Source organism: Lipotes vexillifer, unplaced genomic scaffold, assembly GCF_000442215.2.
Source record: "Lipotes vexillifer unplaced genomic scaffold, Lipotes_vexillifer_v1.1 scaffold2235, whole genome shotgun sequence".
NCBI classification, from domain to species: domain Eukaryota; kingdom Metazoa; phylum Chordata; class Mammalia; order Artiodactyla; family Lipotidae; genus Lipotes; species Lipotes vexillifer.
The window spans coordinates 5,081-23,700 of record NW_006797409.1 but is presented as its reverse complement, the minus strand read 5'-3'; the positions used below and the strand labels follow the sequence as shown (position 1 = coordinate 23,700).

The window sequence follows — 18,620 nt, the reverse complement described above, 5'->3', positions numbered from 1 at the left end:
GGGAAAGAGGGAGAGAGCAAGAGAACAGGGAGGAAGGGAGAAATGAATGAAGGGAAATTTGCTGAATATAAGATATGCCTTCAGTCATAACAAGGAAAAGACACACAGCTTCCTGGTTGAGAGGGTATGCTTTTTGCATTATTATTTGCTTATCTATCCCACAAAATACGGCATGGGAAAAAAAAAGAACACTGTTAACCTGTGCACCATAGTCAAAAGAAAATCTATCTATTTACCAGATTCATTTAAGAGATTCTTCGTTTTTTGTTTTTTTTTTTTAATAGAACTCTCCATCTGATACCAGCACCCTCTTTTTTTTTGGCATGGGATATATTTATTTATTCTTAGAGTACAATTTAAATCTTCAGAGCATAAGAGATTCTTCTTAAAAGACTTGATGAAATAGTCTATGTATGGGTAGTTATCTCTAATTTTAACTCCTGGAATATTTCTAATGATGAAATAGTACAAACATAATCCACCTTGACAATAATAGCACTATTAATAGTGTCCTTCTTGGATTTCCACATTTTTTTTCTCTAGTCCAAAGCATTTCACATGTACTATTTTATTGACTCAGAGACCATCATTACAAAATAGAGAGGCTGCAGATATTATGATTTACCTTACCAAGCCAAACTTCAAATAGAGAACAGATAATGACTATATTCACAAAGCAAAGAGTTAGTGGTATACCTAAGGCTAAATCCGAAACATTCAGGCATCCTGATGACCCTAATCTACTAGGCAAAAAGTCTCTTTTAAAGAGGAAGAACAAATTACTTGCTTTTTTTCTGAAACAGAAAGAACTTGATATACAACTTACTACAGTAGAAAAGCACTGCTGGAAAATATCTGAATTTAAGAGGGGGAAAATTTGAGTCTGTAAATGCCATAGTCAATATATTTCTTTAAAAATACTTAAGTTTAGACTGTGAGAGCAAAATGATCGGTTTTGAAGGTCTATAATTCAGTTTCGCTACACAGAAGTTAATAGCAGCAAAGTGACATACTCATACAGTAACTGCTTTCTTGAAATCAACTTGCCATTGTTTTTTTTTTCCTGCCTACTCAAAAGAGCAATCCCATTTAAATTAAATTAAAAAAATAAAAGTATGAATCAAGAATAGCCACTTAGTTATTCTTGACTGACAGCAAACATTATTTAGGCAAACAGGAGTCCCATAAATGTGCTTGGAGAAAAATACTTGGGAAAGGAAAACATTCTCGGTCCTGTCTTCTCTGGGAGAAGATGCTAGCACTCCACTCCTACTTAGAAGGGACAAGAAGTGGCATGGTTCAGTCACCATCTATTCACATTTCCTATTACCCTCCCCCAAGTGGCGTCCCTGCAGCGCTCAGGCCTGCTTTTCCTCTTCAGTTCTACACTCGAACTACAGCAGTGCTCTATCCCTTTGCTCTTTGAAACAAGAACTATTATTTAAAACCACAACTGGTCAGAAGAGGAACACCTTCTGCTTAAGCCAGAGAACTTAATGTTTGAACTAGGTGGACAACTAGTCTGACCTTCCTGCATTTCTTACCTAGTTCATTTATTTCTGCACCATGTTTTTATTTCTGATAGATTCTCAAATACAGTCATGCGTTCTTTTAGTAACTTCTACCATCTCTTTATTATAGTTGTGGTGATAATTAAGGCTTGTTACAGGTAAGTAAAATACTGAAAATCACTGTAGGAAGAACTGCTCCTAAGTACGTATCTACAATAATTTTTAAAATAAAATACTACAAAGTGAAATTTAGAAAGTTTTTAAGTGAAATGCTTTTCTCCTTTCAAAATCAAAATCTTCCACGAGACATCATTTGGTCATTAAGGAATCCACTCAAGAGAAGAAATGACAGCTCACCCTGCTAAATTTATTACCTGCACTGGAGTTACCCTCGTTTTGTTGGCAAGAAAAGCTCTTCCCTGAAGTGTAATCACACTGCTGTCACTGGGAATGATTGACGTTAGGTGGAGCAGCAATTTGCTATCTAATCTTCATTGTAATTCTAACCCTGTCACTAGAGATGCTTGTTCTGATTAATGAAGTGGGTAACTCATCAAAATTCCTCAGCTATTTCCCTTTTGTCAGAAAGCTCAGTGATAATTGCATCAAAATTCTCAGTCATGGAAAAATAAACAATAAATTGTAAAGAGGACAAAAATGTCAACAAGTTTACAATTTATTTTTGCCGAATGGAACTAACTGTGGTGCAACTGGTGGTCAAGGGGCGCTGGACAAGGACCAAAGGTTAGAGATAAAGGGCCCAGCTGACACCTGGCTGCTCCCAGACCCAAAGGAACAGACAGATGCTCTAATACTACCCAAGAAAGCCATCCTCCACTCCTTTTTTCCTTTTTGAGGACCACTACAGCTAGGCAGAAGACCCCACAGATGCTAAGAAGTATTTGATGGGTGGAGAGGAGGATCTTGTTCATGACGAAACGAATGCCCCTGGGAAGAAGCAGCACTGAAAAGCAGTCCCCTATTATCCCATCCTATCCCTGATTTTCATAATTTTGCCCCAAAGAAAAGAGAGGAAATCACTGTGTCCCCTACCGCCAACCATATACACTCCCATAACTATTATAGATAAATATATTAGGGAAAATACATTCAGTTTTCAGCACACTGTGCTAAGACCTGGAATTGCTGTTGGGTTCCACGGAAAAGCCTAAACTCTGACAACCACTGCAATGTGAAATGGTAACACTGGCTACAGACAAAAAGCTACTTTTGTTATATACTGGAAGCTGTGATGCTCATTTTACTTCTGTATTTAATTTTTTCCCCTCCATTTTTTAAACTTAAAAAAAACCCTCACTCTATTACAGAAATTTCATAAACATACCCAAAAGGAGAATAGAAGAATAAACCCCTCACTCAGCTTCAAAAATTACCAGCATTATGCTGATTTTGTTTCATTTCTCTTCCACTCACTTTTCTTTCCTGGAGTATTTAAAAATAAATTCCAGACATCAGACATTGTATCATTTCACCCATAAATGCACTGATATGTATTACTAACAAAAGGACATTTTGTAAATTCTTCTTAATTCTGCTAAGAAGTTTCAATCAATAATATTGCTGTATTTATCTCATTCTGTTTCACTGTAGAAGTAGCAGAATTTCAGAAAGCAACTGCTTAGTCTCATCATATTAAATTCTTAACCAATAAAATGCTCTGGGATCTTTTAAAGAAGAATGACCACAATACAGCCTATAACCGGACTAGGATAGGGCTCCTTTCCCAACAAAGCCTGAACCAATTTTCATGACCTCATGTCTTTAGGGAAGGCAGGACTACTGCTCATCAGCTTCTCTTTCATCTTTCTTTCTCTTCTAGACCTTATTCCTCCCTCTACAATCTCCACTCTCTGCCCATTCTCCCCACTCCAAGCATGCCCCACAAACATACACTATGCCAAAAGTACAGCTGACCTCAGAATATATTAGACAAATGCTGGATTCACCTCTAGGGGTCTCTGACAGTAAGGCGATGATGTGATGTCATTTGTTCCTCACCCATATGGTTCTTCAGATCTGTATAAATATTCACCTGAAATTTCTAGTGTTTAGGGGAAAAGATACTCTACTCTGCATAATTTTAGAGAATGGGCTTCATTTATGCCAAAGTCTCTTTTCTTAACTTTTTAAAAGCAGAATTTAATCAGTACTTTTTCCAGAAGACAAAAAAAGAAAATCAGATACTTTTGAATTAGAACCTCGGGGATCAAAATGGTGTTTTGAAAAGCAAAACACTCTTGCAATGTTTTGGTAAACTGGCTCTCACTGTCCCTTCTGTGAGAATGGAAAACCCGGGTTACTCACAGGGTAAGGAAGAGTACAATAACAAACTAAACAACCTCTTTACCAACACCAACAAAATTTTATTTGGAAATTTTCCACAGAGTGGCTGTATGAGGTTATATATAATAATGCATCAAAGCCCTCCTAAAATGCACAGCACACAATGTCCTTGGCAATATGTTTAGAGGGGAGAGTTACATGAATCCCAATATTCTTCGTGTGTGTGCCCAACACTTCTCTTACTCTGCAGTTTTATTTGCAAAGAGGTTTCTCCTTCATTTCCTTCCCCAAACGTAAGACAACACTGCTGAGACGATAGCAGCAACTGCTACGTTTCAGCTCAGGAATGGTTGTGTTTCAGTGCTATGTAGGGAGTCCTGCTAAAACTAAGATTTGGGGGAAGGAATCAGGCTGTATAAATGAGGTTCTTAACTACAGTTTTCAACACCTTGAAAGAAAGAAAAAAAAAATGCAGGCTTCTCTTCTATGGATTCCCACATTCCCTCAGTTAAGTTCGGGGCAGCCTCCTGGAAGGCACTATGCCACAAGCATGACATCAACAATGCCTCCTTCGGGTCATTATTATCTTATCCTCTAACAGAGATAGTAAACAAGCAACTCAAAACCTTCCCCCCCTAGAATTAAGATTTAGTTAGTGTCAACGCATCTTTCTTTGTTTTCAACTTTTACAAGCAGGAAAGAACATAGATTTTTTTATCTGAAGAAAACATAAAATGTATTTCAGAATAGGGTGAGAATTAAGAAGGCCACTTTCCAAACAGTATAAGAATTTCATACTTAATCCCTTGTTGTTTCTGCTAATTAGCACTGACATGTGGATTGCTGAATCTCCCCAAGAGATTTCACTGCAAGATCAAAGAGAAAGTAGGATAGGATGGAAGTAGAAAGTTTCTATATAAAAATAAGTGTTTTTGACAAAATAAAGAGACCTGGCAATGAAATGAGTGGGAAAGAGGCATGAACAGTGCTGCACCTGAACTTGTGTTTTGGTAAGAGAGCCTGCTCTGTTTCTCTCAGAAAGTCTCCTGTTAAATAATGTGGCCCACGCATAGCACAGGGAGATCAGCTTGGTGCTTTGTGACTACCTAGAGGGGTGGGATAGGGAGGGTGGGAGGGAGGAAGACACAGGAGGGAAGAGATATGGGGACATATGCATAACTGATTCACTTTGTTATAAAGCAGAAACTAACACACCATTGTAAAGCAATTATACACCAATAAAGATGTTTAAAAATAAAAATAAATAAATAAATAAATAAATAAATTTCTGACCCACCCAAAAAAAAAAAAAATGTGGCCCAAATGTGATGTTGAGAAGTTGTTTGGCAGAACAATCCCAGAGTCAAAGCACAAAGAATACAGGACCTAAAAGGGCCCGAACTAGAGCAACCGTTAGAAACAGATTCTTTGAAGTCTTCCTGCGAATTATATAGCTTGCTATTGGGTTTGTGCCAGTGAACCATTCTGAGGGTGCTGACAAGAGTTTCCTGCTATCTAACTGCTCACTGCAAGCAAGGTAGGCATTTTCCCGCTTTTTATTCTGTGGTCATATTTAGGCTGCTGAGTATCCAAGTTTCATCACCCAAGGGCAGCTTCAGGCTCCTTCAGAGCCAGGCTAGGAATGTGGACTGGGACCAAGAAAATGAGCCCAGAGGGCCTGCTACCCTGGCGGTGTTTACCAGAGGACATCCTGTCTCCAGCCAAATCTACGTAAAAGCCTGAGGAGTGTGGAAAGCGGATTTCCCCCTGTGTCTCAGTTATACCCACATACACCGGGGAAATCTAAATTAGAGGTTCACTAACAATAATACACATGAATAACATAATCACATGGAAGGGGAAGGGGAAGAAAAGAACCAACCTAAGTAACTTTGGAAAACAGTTTTGGCTGAGTAAGGCTGAAAACAAAAATAACTGTACAAATATTACACTGTAGCTAGTAAATTTGTTTCCACAGCAGTATAGGTTACCAATTCTGAAACTACTTTTATAGTATACTAGGACTAAACAAATAAGTAAGTATAATTTAGATAATAAGCTCCAGGTATAAACAAGCAAGGGGGAAAGGCTACACTAAAACCTATGGTGCTAGATTAGGGGTGAAGTTATCGTTATGAACTCACAATTATTTTAATATATATACAGATAGACAAAGAAATGAGTGACAATTAAGGAAAGGGGGGGAGAGCATGACCCCTGTGTTGCTGCACTGGAATTGGATATATCAGTATGAATTAATGGATTTTAATGTGTACACAAATAGATAGACACAGATACAAATATAATGTGTGTATGTGTAGTTAGTATATGTACAACTATTTCCCAGCTCTGTCTGCTGAGAGGACCCAGAAAACATAATACCCCAGCAGCAGTGAGCACAGCTAGTACCCAGATCTTGGTTTCCAAATATTATTCTCCAACAAATGGAACCAGGGTTCCATGTATTGATAGAAATGGTTGATTCCAGAGCTAGGGCAGGGAAAATATGAGATGAGCCTGGAACATCTTGTGGTGCCAGAGAAATACAGGATTTTTTCAAAACAGGATTTTGAAAGGGCAAAAGAGTCAACCTGAAAATTTTCCCAGTGGCCAAGGTTAGAAAAATTTGAGAAACAAAGTAAAAATAATACTAGAATATAATCCCTAGGATAAAGTAAATATCCACAAGGCCATACTGATACAAATAAACAACTGAATAAATGAAATAAATAAATGGGGGAGAAGGGACAGTTTTTCCTTCTAGAAGAATTTAAATGAATACATGGAGATAAGAAGGGAAATACAAAATCATCGTTAGACAAATACCACATTAGTTATTGTTACAGGCAAGACCCATCAATGAATGCTAAAATTAATAGGTGAAAGTTTAAGGATAAACAGAATATTTGCATAGGTTCACAATATTTCCTCTAAGACATTTATGAATTACAAAGGGAAAAATAGTAACTTTACAGTGGAGAAACCCAGCAGACACAATCTTAAGTGATCAAAGTTAACATCAACAGTAATAAGACTTATTAACATTTTGTGGAATTCCCTGGCAGTCCAGTGGTTAGGACTCCATGCTCTCAATGCCGAGAGCCTGGGTTCAACCGCTGGTCAGGGAACTAAGATACCACAAGCTGCATGGCATGGCCCCCAAAAAACAAAAACAAAAACAAAAAACAGAGATTGGCTCAAGATGGCAGAATAGAAGGACGTGCTCTCACGCCCTCTTGCGAGAGCACTGGAATCACAACTAACTGCTGAACAATCATCAACAGGAAGAATTGGAACTCAATAAAAAAGATACCCCACATCCAAAGACAAAGAAGAAGCCACAATGAGACGGTAAGAGGGGAACAATCACAATAAAATCAAATCCCATAACTTCTGGGTGGGTGACTGACAAACTGGAGAACACTTATACCACAGAAATACACCCACTGGAGTGAAGGTTCTGAGCCCCACGTCAGGCTTCCCAACCTGGGGGTCTGGCAGTGGGAGGAGGAATTCCTAGAGAATCAGACTTTGAAGGCTAGCAGGATTTGATTGCAGAACTTCTACAGGACTGGGGGAAACAGAGACTCCACTCTTGGAGGGCACACACAAAGTAGTCTGCACATCAGGAACCAGTGGAAAGAGCAGTGATCCTATTGGAGACTGAACCAGGCCTACGGGCTAGTGTTGGAGGGTCCCCTGCAGAGGTCAGGGGTGGCTGTGTCTCACTATGAGGACCAGGACACTGGCAACAGAGGTTCTGGGAAGTACTCCTTGGCATGACCCTCCCAGAGTCCTCCACTAGCCCCACCAAAGAGCCGGGTAGGCTCCGGTGTTGGGTCGCCTCAGGCCAAACAACCAACCAGGAGGGAACCCAGCCCCACCCATCAGCACACAAGTGGATTAAAGTTTTACTGAGCTCTGCCCACCAGAGCAACACCCAGCTCTACCCACCACAAGTCCCTCTGATCAGGAAGCTTGCACAAGCCTCTTAGATAGCCCATCCACCAGAGGGCAGACAGCAGAAGCAAGAAGAACTACAATCCAGCAGCCTGTGGAACAAAAACCACATTCACAGAAAGACAGACAAGATGAAAAGGGAGAGGGCTATGTACCAGGTGAAGGAACAAGATAAATGCCAGAAAAACAACTAAACGAAGCGGAGATAGGCAACCTTCCAGAAAAAGAATTCAGAATAATGATAGTGAAGATAATCCAGGACCTTGGAAAAAGAATGGAGGCAAAGATTGGGAAGATGCAAGAAATGTTTAACGAAGACCTAGAAGAATTAAAGAACAAACACCTAGAAGAATTAAAGAACAAAAAAGACAGAGATGAACAATATCATAACTGAAATGAAAAATACACAAGAAGGAATCAATAGCAGAATAACTGAGGCAGAAGAACGGATAAGTGACCTGGAAGACAGAATGGTGGAATTCACTGCTGCAGAACAGAAGAAAGAAAAAAGAATAAAAAGAAATGAAGACAGTCTAAGGGACCTCTGGGACAACATTAAATGCCATAACATTTGCATTATAGGGGTCCAGGAAGGAGAAGAGAGAGAGAAAGGACCCGAGAAAATATTTGAAGAGATTATAGTCAAAAACTTCCCTAATATGGGAAAGGAAATAGCCACCCAAGTCCAGGAAGCGCAGAGAGTCCCAGGCAGGATAAACCCAAGGAGGAACATGCTGAGACACATAGTAATCAAACTGACAAAAATTAAAGACAAAGAAAAATTATTGAAAGCAACAAGGGAAAAATGACAAATAACATACAAGGGAACTCATATAAGGCTAACAGCTGATTTCTGAGCAGAAACTCTACAAGCCAGAAGGGAATGGCATGATATACTTAAAGTAATGAAAAGGAAGAACCTACAACCAAGATTACTCTACCCAGCAACGATCTCATTCAGATTTGATAGAGAAATTTTTTTTTACAGCAAGCAAAAGCTAAGAGAATTCAGCACCACCAAACCAGCTCTACGACAAATGCTAAAGGAACTTCTCTAAGTGGGAAACACAAGAGAAGAAAAGGACCTACAAAAACAAATGCAAAACAGTTAAGAGAATGTTCATAGGAACATACATATCGATCATTACTTTAAAAGTGAATGGATTAAATACTCCAACCAAAAGACACAGGCTTGCTGAATGGATACAAAAACAAGACCCATATATAGCCTGTCTACAGGAGACCCACTTCAGACCTAGGGACGCAGACAGACTAAAAGTGAGGGGATGGAAAAAGATATTCCATGTAAATGGAGATCAAAAGAAAGCTGGAGTAGCAATACTCATATCAGATAAAATAGACTTTAAAAAAAAGAATGTTACAAGAGACAAGGAAGGACACTACATAATGATCAAGGGATCAATCCAAGAAGAAGATATAATAATTATAAATATATAAGCACCCAACATAGGAGCACCTCAATCCATAAGGCAACTGCTAACAGCTGTAAAAGAGGAAATCGATAGTAACACAGTAATAGTGGGGGACTTTAACACCTCACTTACACCAATGGACAGATCATCCAAAATGAAAATAAATAAGGAAACAGAAGCTTTAAATGACACAATAGACCAGAGAGATTTGATTGATATTTATAGGACATTCCATCCAAAAACAGCAGATTACCGTTTCTTCTCAAGTGCACACGGAACATTCTCCAGGATAGATCACATCTTGGGTCACAAATCAAGCCTCAGTAAATTTAAGAAAATTGAAATCATACCAAGCATCTTTTCAGACAACAACGCTATGAGATTAGAAATCAATTACAGGGAAAGAACCATAAAAAATACAAACACATCGAGGCTAAACAATACGTTACTAAATAACTAAGAGATCACTGAAGAAATCAAAGAGGAAATCAAAAAATACCTAGAGACAAATTACAATGAAAACACGACGATCTAAAACCTATGGAATGCAGCAAAAGCAGTTCTAAGAGGGAATTATACAGCAATACAAGCTTACCTCAAGAAACAAGAAACATCTCAAATAAACACTCTAACCTTACACCTAAAGGAACTAGAGAAAGAAGAACAAACAAAACCCAAAGTTAGTAGAAGGAAAGAAATCATAAAGATCAGAGCAGAAATAAATGAAATAGAAACAAAGAAAACAACAGCAAAGATCAATAAAACTAAAAGCTGCTTCTTTGAGAAGATAAACAAAATTGAGAAACCATTAGCCAGACTCATCAAGAAAAAGAGGGAGAGGACTCAAATCAATAAAATTAGAAATGAAAAAGGAGAAGTTACAACAGACACCACAGAAATACAAAGCATCCTAAGGGACTACTACAAGCAACTCTATGCCAATAAAATGGACAACCTGGAAGAAATGGACAAATTCTTAGAAAGGTATAACCCTCCAAGGCTGAACCAGGAAGAAACAGAAAATATGAACAGACCAATCACAACTAATGAAATTGAAACTGTGATTAAAAATCTTCCAACAAACAAAAGTCCAGGACCGGATGGTTTCACAGGTGAATTCTATCAAACATTTAGAGAAGAGCTAACACCCATCCTTCTCAAACTCTTCCAAAAAATTGCAAAGGAATACTCCCAAACTCATTCTATGAGGCCACCATCACCCTGATACCAAAACCAGACAAAGATACTACAAAAAAAGAAAATTACAGACCAATATCACTGATGAATATAGATGCAAAAATCCTCAACAAAATACTAGCAAACAGAATCCAACAGCACATTAAAAGGATCATAAACCATGATCAAGTGGGATTTATCCTAGGGATGCAAGCATTCTTCAATATATGCAAATCAATCAATGTGGTACACCATATTAACAAATTGAAGAATAAAAACCATATGATCATCTCAATAGATGCAGAAAAAACTTTTGACAAAATTCAACACCGATTTATGATGAAAACTCCAGAAAGTGGGCACAGAGGGAACCTACCTCAACATAATAAAGGCCATATACGACAAACCCACAGCAAACATCATTCTCAATGTGAAAAACTGAAAGGATTTCCTCTAAGATCAGGAACAAGACAAGGATGTCCACTCTCACCACTCTTATTCAACATAGTTTTGGAAGTCCTAGCCACGGCAATCAGAGAAGGAAAAGAAATAAAAGGAATCCAAATTGGAAAAGAAGAAGAAAAACTGTCACTGTTTGCAGATGACATGATACTATACATAGAGAATCCTAAAGATGCTACCAGAAAACTACTAGAGCTAATCAATGAATTTGGTAAAGTTGCAGGATACACAATTAATGAACAGAAATCTCTTACATTCCTATACACTAATGATGAAAAATCTGAAAGAGAAATTAAGGAAACACTCCCATTTACCACTACAACAAAAAGAATAAAATACCTAGGAATAAACCTACCTAGGGAGACAAAAGACCTGTATGCAGAAAACTATAAGACACTGATGAAAGAAATTAAAGATGATACCAACAGATGGAGAGATATACCTTGTGCTTGGAAGAATCAATATTGTGAAGATGACTATACTACCCAAAGCAATCTATAGATTCAAGGCAATCCCTATCAAATTACCAATGGCATTTTTTACAGAACTAGAACAAAAAGTCTTAAAATTTGTATGGAGACACAAAAGACCCCGAATAGCCAAAGCAGTCTTGAGGGAAAAAAACCGAGCTGGAGGAATCAGACTCCCTGACTTCAGACTGTACTACAAAGCTACAGTAATCAAGACAATATGGTACTTGCACAAAAACAGAAATATAGATCAATGGAACAGGATAGAAAGCCCAGAGATAAACCCACGCATCTATGGTCAACTAATCTATGACAAAGGAGGCAAGGATATACAATGGAGAAAAGACAGTGTCTTCAATAAATGGCGCTGGGAAAACTGGACAGCTACATGTAAAAGAATGAAATTAGAACACTCCCTAACACCATACACAAAAATAAACTCAAAGTGGATTAGAGACCTCAATTTAAGACCAGACACTATAAAACTCTTGGAGGAAAACACAGGAAGAACATTCTTTGACATAAATCACAGCAAGATCTTTTTTGATCCACCTCCTAGAGTAATGGAAGTAAAAAGAAAAATAAACAAATGGGACCTAATGAAACTTAAAAGCTTTTGCAAAGCAAAGGAAACAAGACGAAAAGACAACCCTCAGAATGGGAGAAAATATTTGCAAACGAATCAACGGACAAAGGATTAATCTCCAAGATATATAAACAGTTCATGCAGCTCAATATTAAAGAAACAAACTACCCAATCCAAAAATGGGCAGACCTAAATAGGCATTTCTCCAAAGAAGACATACAGAATGCCAGGAAGCACATGAAAAGCTGCTCAACATCACTAATTATTAGAGAAATGCAAATCAAAACTACAATGAGGTATCACCTCACACCAGTTAGAATGGGCATCATCAGAAAATCTACAAACAACAAATGCTGGAGAGGGTGTGGAGAAAAGGGAACCCTCTTGCACTGTTTGTGGAAATGTAAATTGATGCAGCCACTATGGAGAACACTATGGAGGTTCTTTGAAAAACTAAAAATAGAATTACCATATGACCCAGCAATCCCACTACTGGGAATATACCCAGAGAAAACCATAATTCAAAAAGACACATGCACCCCAATGTTCACTGCAGCACTATTTACAATAGCCAGGTCATGGAAGCAACCTAAATGCCCATTGACAGACGAATGGATAAAGAAGATGTGGTACGTATATACAATGGAATATTACTCAGCCATAAAAATGAACGAAATTGGGTCATTTGTAGAGACGTGGATGGATCTAGAAACTGTTGTACAGAGTGAAGTAAGCCAAAAAGAGAAAAACAAATATCGTATATTAACACATATATGTGGAACCTAGAAAAATGGTACAGGTGAACCGGTTTGCAGGGCAGAAATTGAGGCACAGATGTAGAAAACAAACGTATGGACACCAAGGGGGGAAAACGGTGGGGGGTGGGGGGGTGTGATGAATTGGGAGATTGGGATTGACATGTATACACTCATATGTATAAAATGGATAACTAATAAGAACCTGCTGTATAAAAAATAAATAAAATAAAATTCAAAAATTTAAAAAGAAAAAACAACAGAAGAAACCATTAAGTATACCTGATATTATAGTGTCAAGGGCACAGCATCACTTCTTGTAGTATTCTTACCAGTAATGCATAATCTCAATCTAAACAGAAGAGAACATTGGAAAACCCCAAATTGAGAGACATTCTACAAAATACCTGACCAGTACTCTTCAAAACTGTCAAGGTCATAAAAGAAAAGCGAAGATTGAGGAATTATTACAAACTGAAGGAGACTAAGGAGACACAACAAGCAAATGCAGCATGAAATTACAGATCAAGTCCTGAAACAGAAAAAAGACCTTAGAGGAAAAATAGGTGACACTCTAATAAGTCTTGTTAATTGTACTTACTGGTATTTTACCAATGTTAATTTCCTAGTTTTGATAATTAAACTATGGTTATGTAAGATGTTAACATTGAGGAGAGCTGGGTGAAGGGTATTCAGGAACTCCATGTACTATTTTTTGCAATTTTTCTGTATGTCTAAAATTATTTCAAAATAAAGATTCAAAAATATAGGTTCAAACCAAGCAGAATCTGTGGCAAAGTAGAGATAATTTATTCATATTGGCTCATTTTTAAATATACCAGCTGATCCTTTTAAAGCTGAGTAATCTGTTTTGGTAAGCCACTAATTTTGTAAAACTCTTTTTGTGTGTCTGAAATTCATACCTAGCACTTCTTTCTAAAACATATATAGTCAGCCCTCTGTATCTGCAAGCTCTACATCTGTGGATTCAGCCAACCATGGATAGAAAACATTCGGAAAAAAAAAATTTCCAGAAAGTTCCAACATGCAAAACTTGATTTGTCGGGTTGGCAACTATTTACATAGCATTTACATTGTATTTACATCTATTTACATAGCATTTACGCTGTATTAGGTGTTGACCTGGAACAAATAGACTGCTAGGGTTTACTCCAGCAAAGATGGATTTATTTGGAATCAGCAAAGAATTGCAATTTGGGATCTCCAACCTTGGTAATCCATGTGCAAGTTCTTTCAGGGCAAGGGAAGGAGAACTCTTATAGAGGGAAAAGTAAGTTGGGAGGGCTGTAGTAGGCAGAGTCCATGGCTTTTCATTGGCTGAGTTCGTGCCAGGAAATAAGAGTTTTTCTTCTTCCTTTTGGGCTCTGCTATTGTCACAGGGCATGAGAGCTCCCCCTTCTGGTCTTTTGACTCTACTTAATTCAGGTTTCTATTTATTAATTTTTTACATAGGTGTTATAAGTAATCTAGAGATGATTTAAAGTATATGGGAGGGCCTCCCTGGTGGCGCAGAGGTTGAGAGTCCGCCTGCCGATGCAGGGGACGCGGGTTCGTGCCCCGGTCTGGGAGGATCCCGCATGCCGCGGAGCGGCTGGGCCCGTGAGCCATGGCCGCTGGGCCTGCACGTCCGGAGCCTGTGCTCCGCAGCGGGAGAGGCCACAACAGTGAGAGGCCCGCGTACCGCAAAAAAAAAAAAAAAAGTATATGGGAGTATGTGAATAGGTTATATGCAAATGCTATGCTATTTTATATAAGGGATTTGAGCATCCACAGATTTTGGTATTTGCAGGGGATCCTGGAATCAATCCCCCTTGGATACCAAGGGACGACTGTATTACTTCTTCTTGCACAGTGGACTTCAATAAAATTAAAAACTTAATTTTATAGGGAACACACATTTTATCCATCTCTCATTGGTTGGGGAACAAACATATCATGGCCCTTTTTCCTTATGTCTTCTCAAGATGGCCCCCTCTGTACTCATTTCCTTTCCTATTTTCTTTCATAAATCTGAACTGTTACTGTAGGAGGACACATTAACTCCATCCGTCTCATGGAGGGGACACAGCATCCAAAAGCCTTTGCCCATCTTTCCCAAAATGTTAGTCCCAACTCTTAATAGTTCCTCCTATCACACTTGCCTCTGCCTATTCCTAAAGCCAAAACTCTGACCAAACTCGTTGTTCGAATATATTTGAATAATTATGACTTTTTGCCTATCAGTCCAAAATGCTACCATCAAACGTGTCTAGTTTTAAAGAATTGCTTTGACTACTTTACTTTTTTCCTCATATCTTAGTCATCCATATCATATTCACAGGCCTGTTTTTGATTTCTAGGTCCCTTTTAGTCTATCCTACATTTATCAAACTCCCTCAATCTCTTCCTGACATTCTTTTCTCTTGTTAAATCCATTCATTTATACATTCATTCCATTAACTTTCACTGAATTTCATCAATGCCCAAGGCCTTGGAGTGGATGTTGTAAGAGATATAAAATATACATATTTACCTTTTCTCATTTGACCACCTCATTTACAAATCTTCCAAGTAATTCCTTTCACCTGAAATGTTTATAAACCCCAAATTTATAGTGTTATCAATCCCACTTCACTGAAAAAAATTTCTGCCTAAGTAGCCTGGGGAGGATGCTCATTAGTCAATAAAAAAATTGGCCAGTTAATTTTACAAAAAGTGAAACTAAAGAAAGGGATAGAAGAGTAAAATAAAATGCAGACCATTAAAAGTAGAAGCACAAACATGTCATTGTTTAGGATCTGAGCTACCAAAAGGCAAGTAACTTTCTGAATAATTCTTCTGAATAATCCAGAACACAATGGACCATAAGACTGTCAAAGTGGAAGCTATGCTTTCAAACTGCCAGAGATCTACATTAGTACTTGCATGCAATTCTAAAAAGGGTAATTTAGGAAGACATCCCAAATTCATACCCCAATTTCCCAGGATCACATGGAGTATATAAGAATAGCCCTGAATAGAGGATTGAAGCACTCCCCTGTGTACTAAGCCAGCTGGGTAGCACAGAACAAATGGTGTAGGCAACTTTGGTATTCGTAACGAGGCTCAATTGGGCTTAGTGTTACACTGTCCATCTCTGACGGAGCCCTCTGTCATTTATGCTACAGAATGCTGAACAAAGAGACATTACAATTCCTACCTGGTGATTTTCCTTGAAAGTTTGGATTAATAACTCTTTCAGTTTCTTCTTTCTTTCTTTTGCCATTTTTTTTTCATCCAGAAGAATATGAACATTTTGAAACATGCCTTTCTCCGGATTTTTTGGAGAATTTTCTTCTTGCTTTTTCTTCTCTCTATTAATAACAATTAAAAAACACAAGTATGAATAATAGACTTAACAGTGAGTAATTAGAACATACCATAGTGGAAGGAACACTGAATTTTCCATCAGAAGATAGAGATTTTTAGATCTGGCCCTAAAACTACAAAGTAGGGTGATTTTTTTTTGAGATTTAGTTTATTCCTTTATAAAATACAGTTAAATGAAATAAAATTATAATGTACTCTGAAAAGGAGAAAGCCTTATATATATTTTAGTAAAGGTTTTTTTTTTCTTTTTTTTTCTTTTTTTTGCGGTATGCAGGCCTCTCACTGTTGTGGCCTCTCCTGTTGCGGAGGACAGGCTCTGGACGCGCAGGCCCAGCGGCCATGGCTCACGGGCCCAGCCGCTCCGCGGCATGTGGGATCCTCCCGGACTGGGGCACGAACCTGCATCCCCTGCATCAGCAGGCGGACTCTCAACCACTGCGCCACCACGGAAGCCCCTAGTAAAGTATTTTTATTGAGTTTAACATTGAGTGATACCTTGATCAAAATTTGAGAGATAACAACTATCAGGTATTCTCTAATATAGACATAAGTTCTCTCTCTTCTTACAAGGGGAGACAAAACAGGACCTTCAGGTAAGAAAGGAATGATATTTTTCCCACAAGGTTTTTACAAGGTTTCTAGAAAGAAAAATAATAAAAGAAATCAGGCGTTACTGAATAAGGAGAAAATGGAATTTATATTAATTCTAAAATAGCTGGAAAGAGAAAAAATAGAACTTAGTAACAATAAGGAAAAGGACTTCAGGCAAGTTAACAAGAATCTCTTAGTAACTTTGTTGCTCATATTTCACTTATCTCTTTTTCACTCACCTACCTTTTCTTTCTCATCCAGGTCATCCCTCTTACACTCAGCAATCCAAGCCAGCTCATAGCCATTGCCTTCTTATTGGAGTGTATTAAACTACACAGGTGTGTGTAAGTGTATAAGGTATATATTTTATCAATGATGTAGTAAAGATAGCATCTAGTCAGGAATCTGGATTCATGGGTTCTGGCCACAAATCAGCTGTGAAAACTCAGGCAAGTCACCAGTCTTTCTAAATTTCACTTTACAGTTGTGGAAACTCAAATTGAGAGAGGGATGACAGAATAATCTATAGACATTCATTCATTCATTATCATATATCATACAGGGGGCACACAATCTTATTACTGGTGATATGAACCATCATTTGGTTAAGGTGGTTTCTCCAGTGTAAAGTTGCTATTTTTCCCTTTGTAATCAATAAGTCTCTTAGAGAAGATACTTTGAAACTATGCAATGAAGCAGATTTAGGACACCTTACCAATAAATTTTAAAAGCCCTACCAACAATAAAATTTTATTGACTCTTTCCAAACTTACTAATGCCATCACAATGTTATATTAGATAGTTACAGACAGATCATAGTGGGCATTTAAAGAAATACAGTTCTAATACCATGAATGTAGTCTTTTAAAAAAACATCAAAATACATATCTGTTATGAAAGCAATGTTTGCTCTTTGTGCAAAATTGGAGATGTATAAAAGCCATCCATATTTCTACCCAGAAGAAAACCCTGATAACATGTCAGTGCTGTTTCATTGTACAACTAGTATTTATTAATTTCTCCAACACTTATTAGTGTCTGTTCTTATAAATAATATTATTTTCATTATCTTTGTGTACAAATCTTTGGATTTCTGATCACTTTCTACACTTGATCTTTTTTTTTTTTTTTTTTTTCTTGCGTTATGCGGGCCTCTCACTGTTGTGGCCTCTCCCATTTGCGGAGCACAGGCTCCGGACGCGCAGGCTCAGTGGCCATGGCTCACGGGCCCAGCCGCTCCGCGGCATGTGGGATCTTCCCGAAACGGGGCACGAACCCGCGTCTCCTGCATCGGCAGGCGGACTCTTAAGCACTGCGCCACCAGGGAAGCCCTCTACACTTGATCTTAGCCAAAAGGCCGAGAAGCGATTCTGATCACTTTCTTAGGGTAGTTTCCTAGGACTAGAATTCCCAGTCAGGTGATAACATTTTTATGGCTCTTATTGTTTATTGCCAAATTGCTTTCTAGAACGTTTAAACCAGTCTGTCCACCTAGAAGTACTGCATATTACCTGTCTCACTGTATCTGTGGATAAACTTTTTTTTTTTGCCCACTTTTATTTTTTATTATTTTTTTAAACATCTTTATTGGAGTATAATTGCTTTACAATGGTGTGTTAGTTTCTGCTTTATAACAAAGTGAATCAGCTATACATATACATATATCCCCATGTGGATAAGCTTTTAACTTTCAAAAGAAATGACTGGTTAGTGAATGTCTGTTGAGTGCCCACTGTGAGCAGAACTTCCTGCTACCATCGAATATTATTTGTTTTCACAATTTATTTTAGGTCAGCCTAGATTCTTCAGGGCTTGAGAACAATCTGAAGAGCAAGGCTGACCTTAGCAAGAACTCACTAAAAAACTGGAGATTGCTTTCTGAAAGGAAAGGCCTCTGGAGGAGGCTTCAGCCTGGCACTTGGAAGAATGAGATTCACGTCCGCTGCCGAGCTGTTTTAAACTGGGTAGGATGAGAGCAGTCAAGAACACGGCGGGGGGGGGGG

At 38.2% G+C, this 18,620-nt stretch overlaps 1 protein-coding gene across 1 annotated transcript in view; it reads right to left on the bottom strand.

The window, feature by feature from the left end:
- CCDC191 (coiled-coil domain containing 191) overlaps positions 1-18,620 on the bottom strand; it is a gene marked incomplete at its 5' end in the record, with an annotated part of 80,414 nt that overhangs the window by 58,727 nt on the left and 3,067 nt on the right. The window contains one exon of the mRNA XM_007469531.1: positions 15,857-16,010. Coding sequence (XP_007469593.1) covers positions 15,857-16,010 — 154 coding nt within the window. The remainder of the gene's footprint in view (positions 1-15,856; positions 16,011-18,620) is intronic.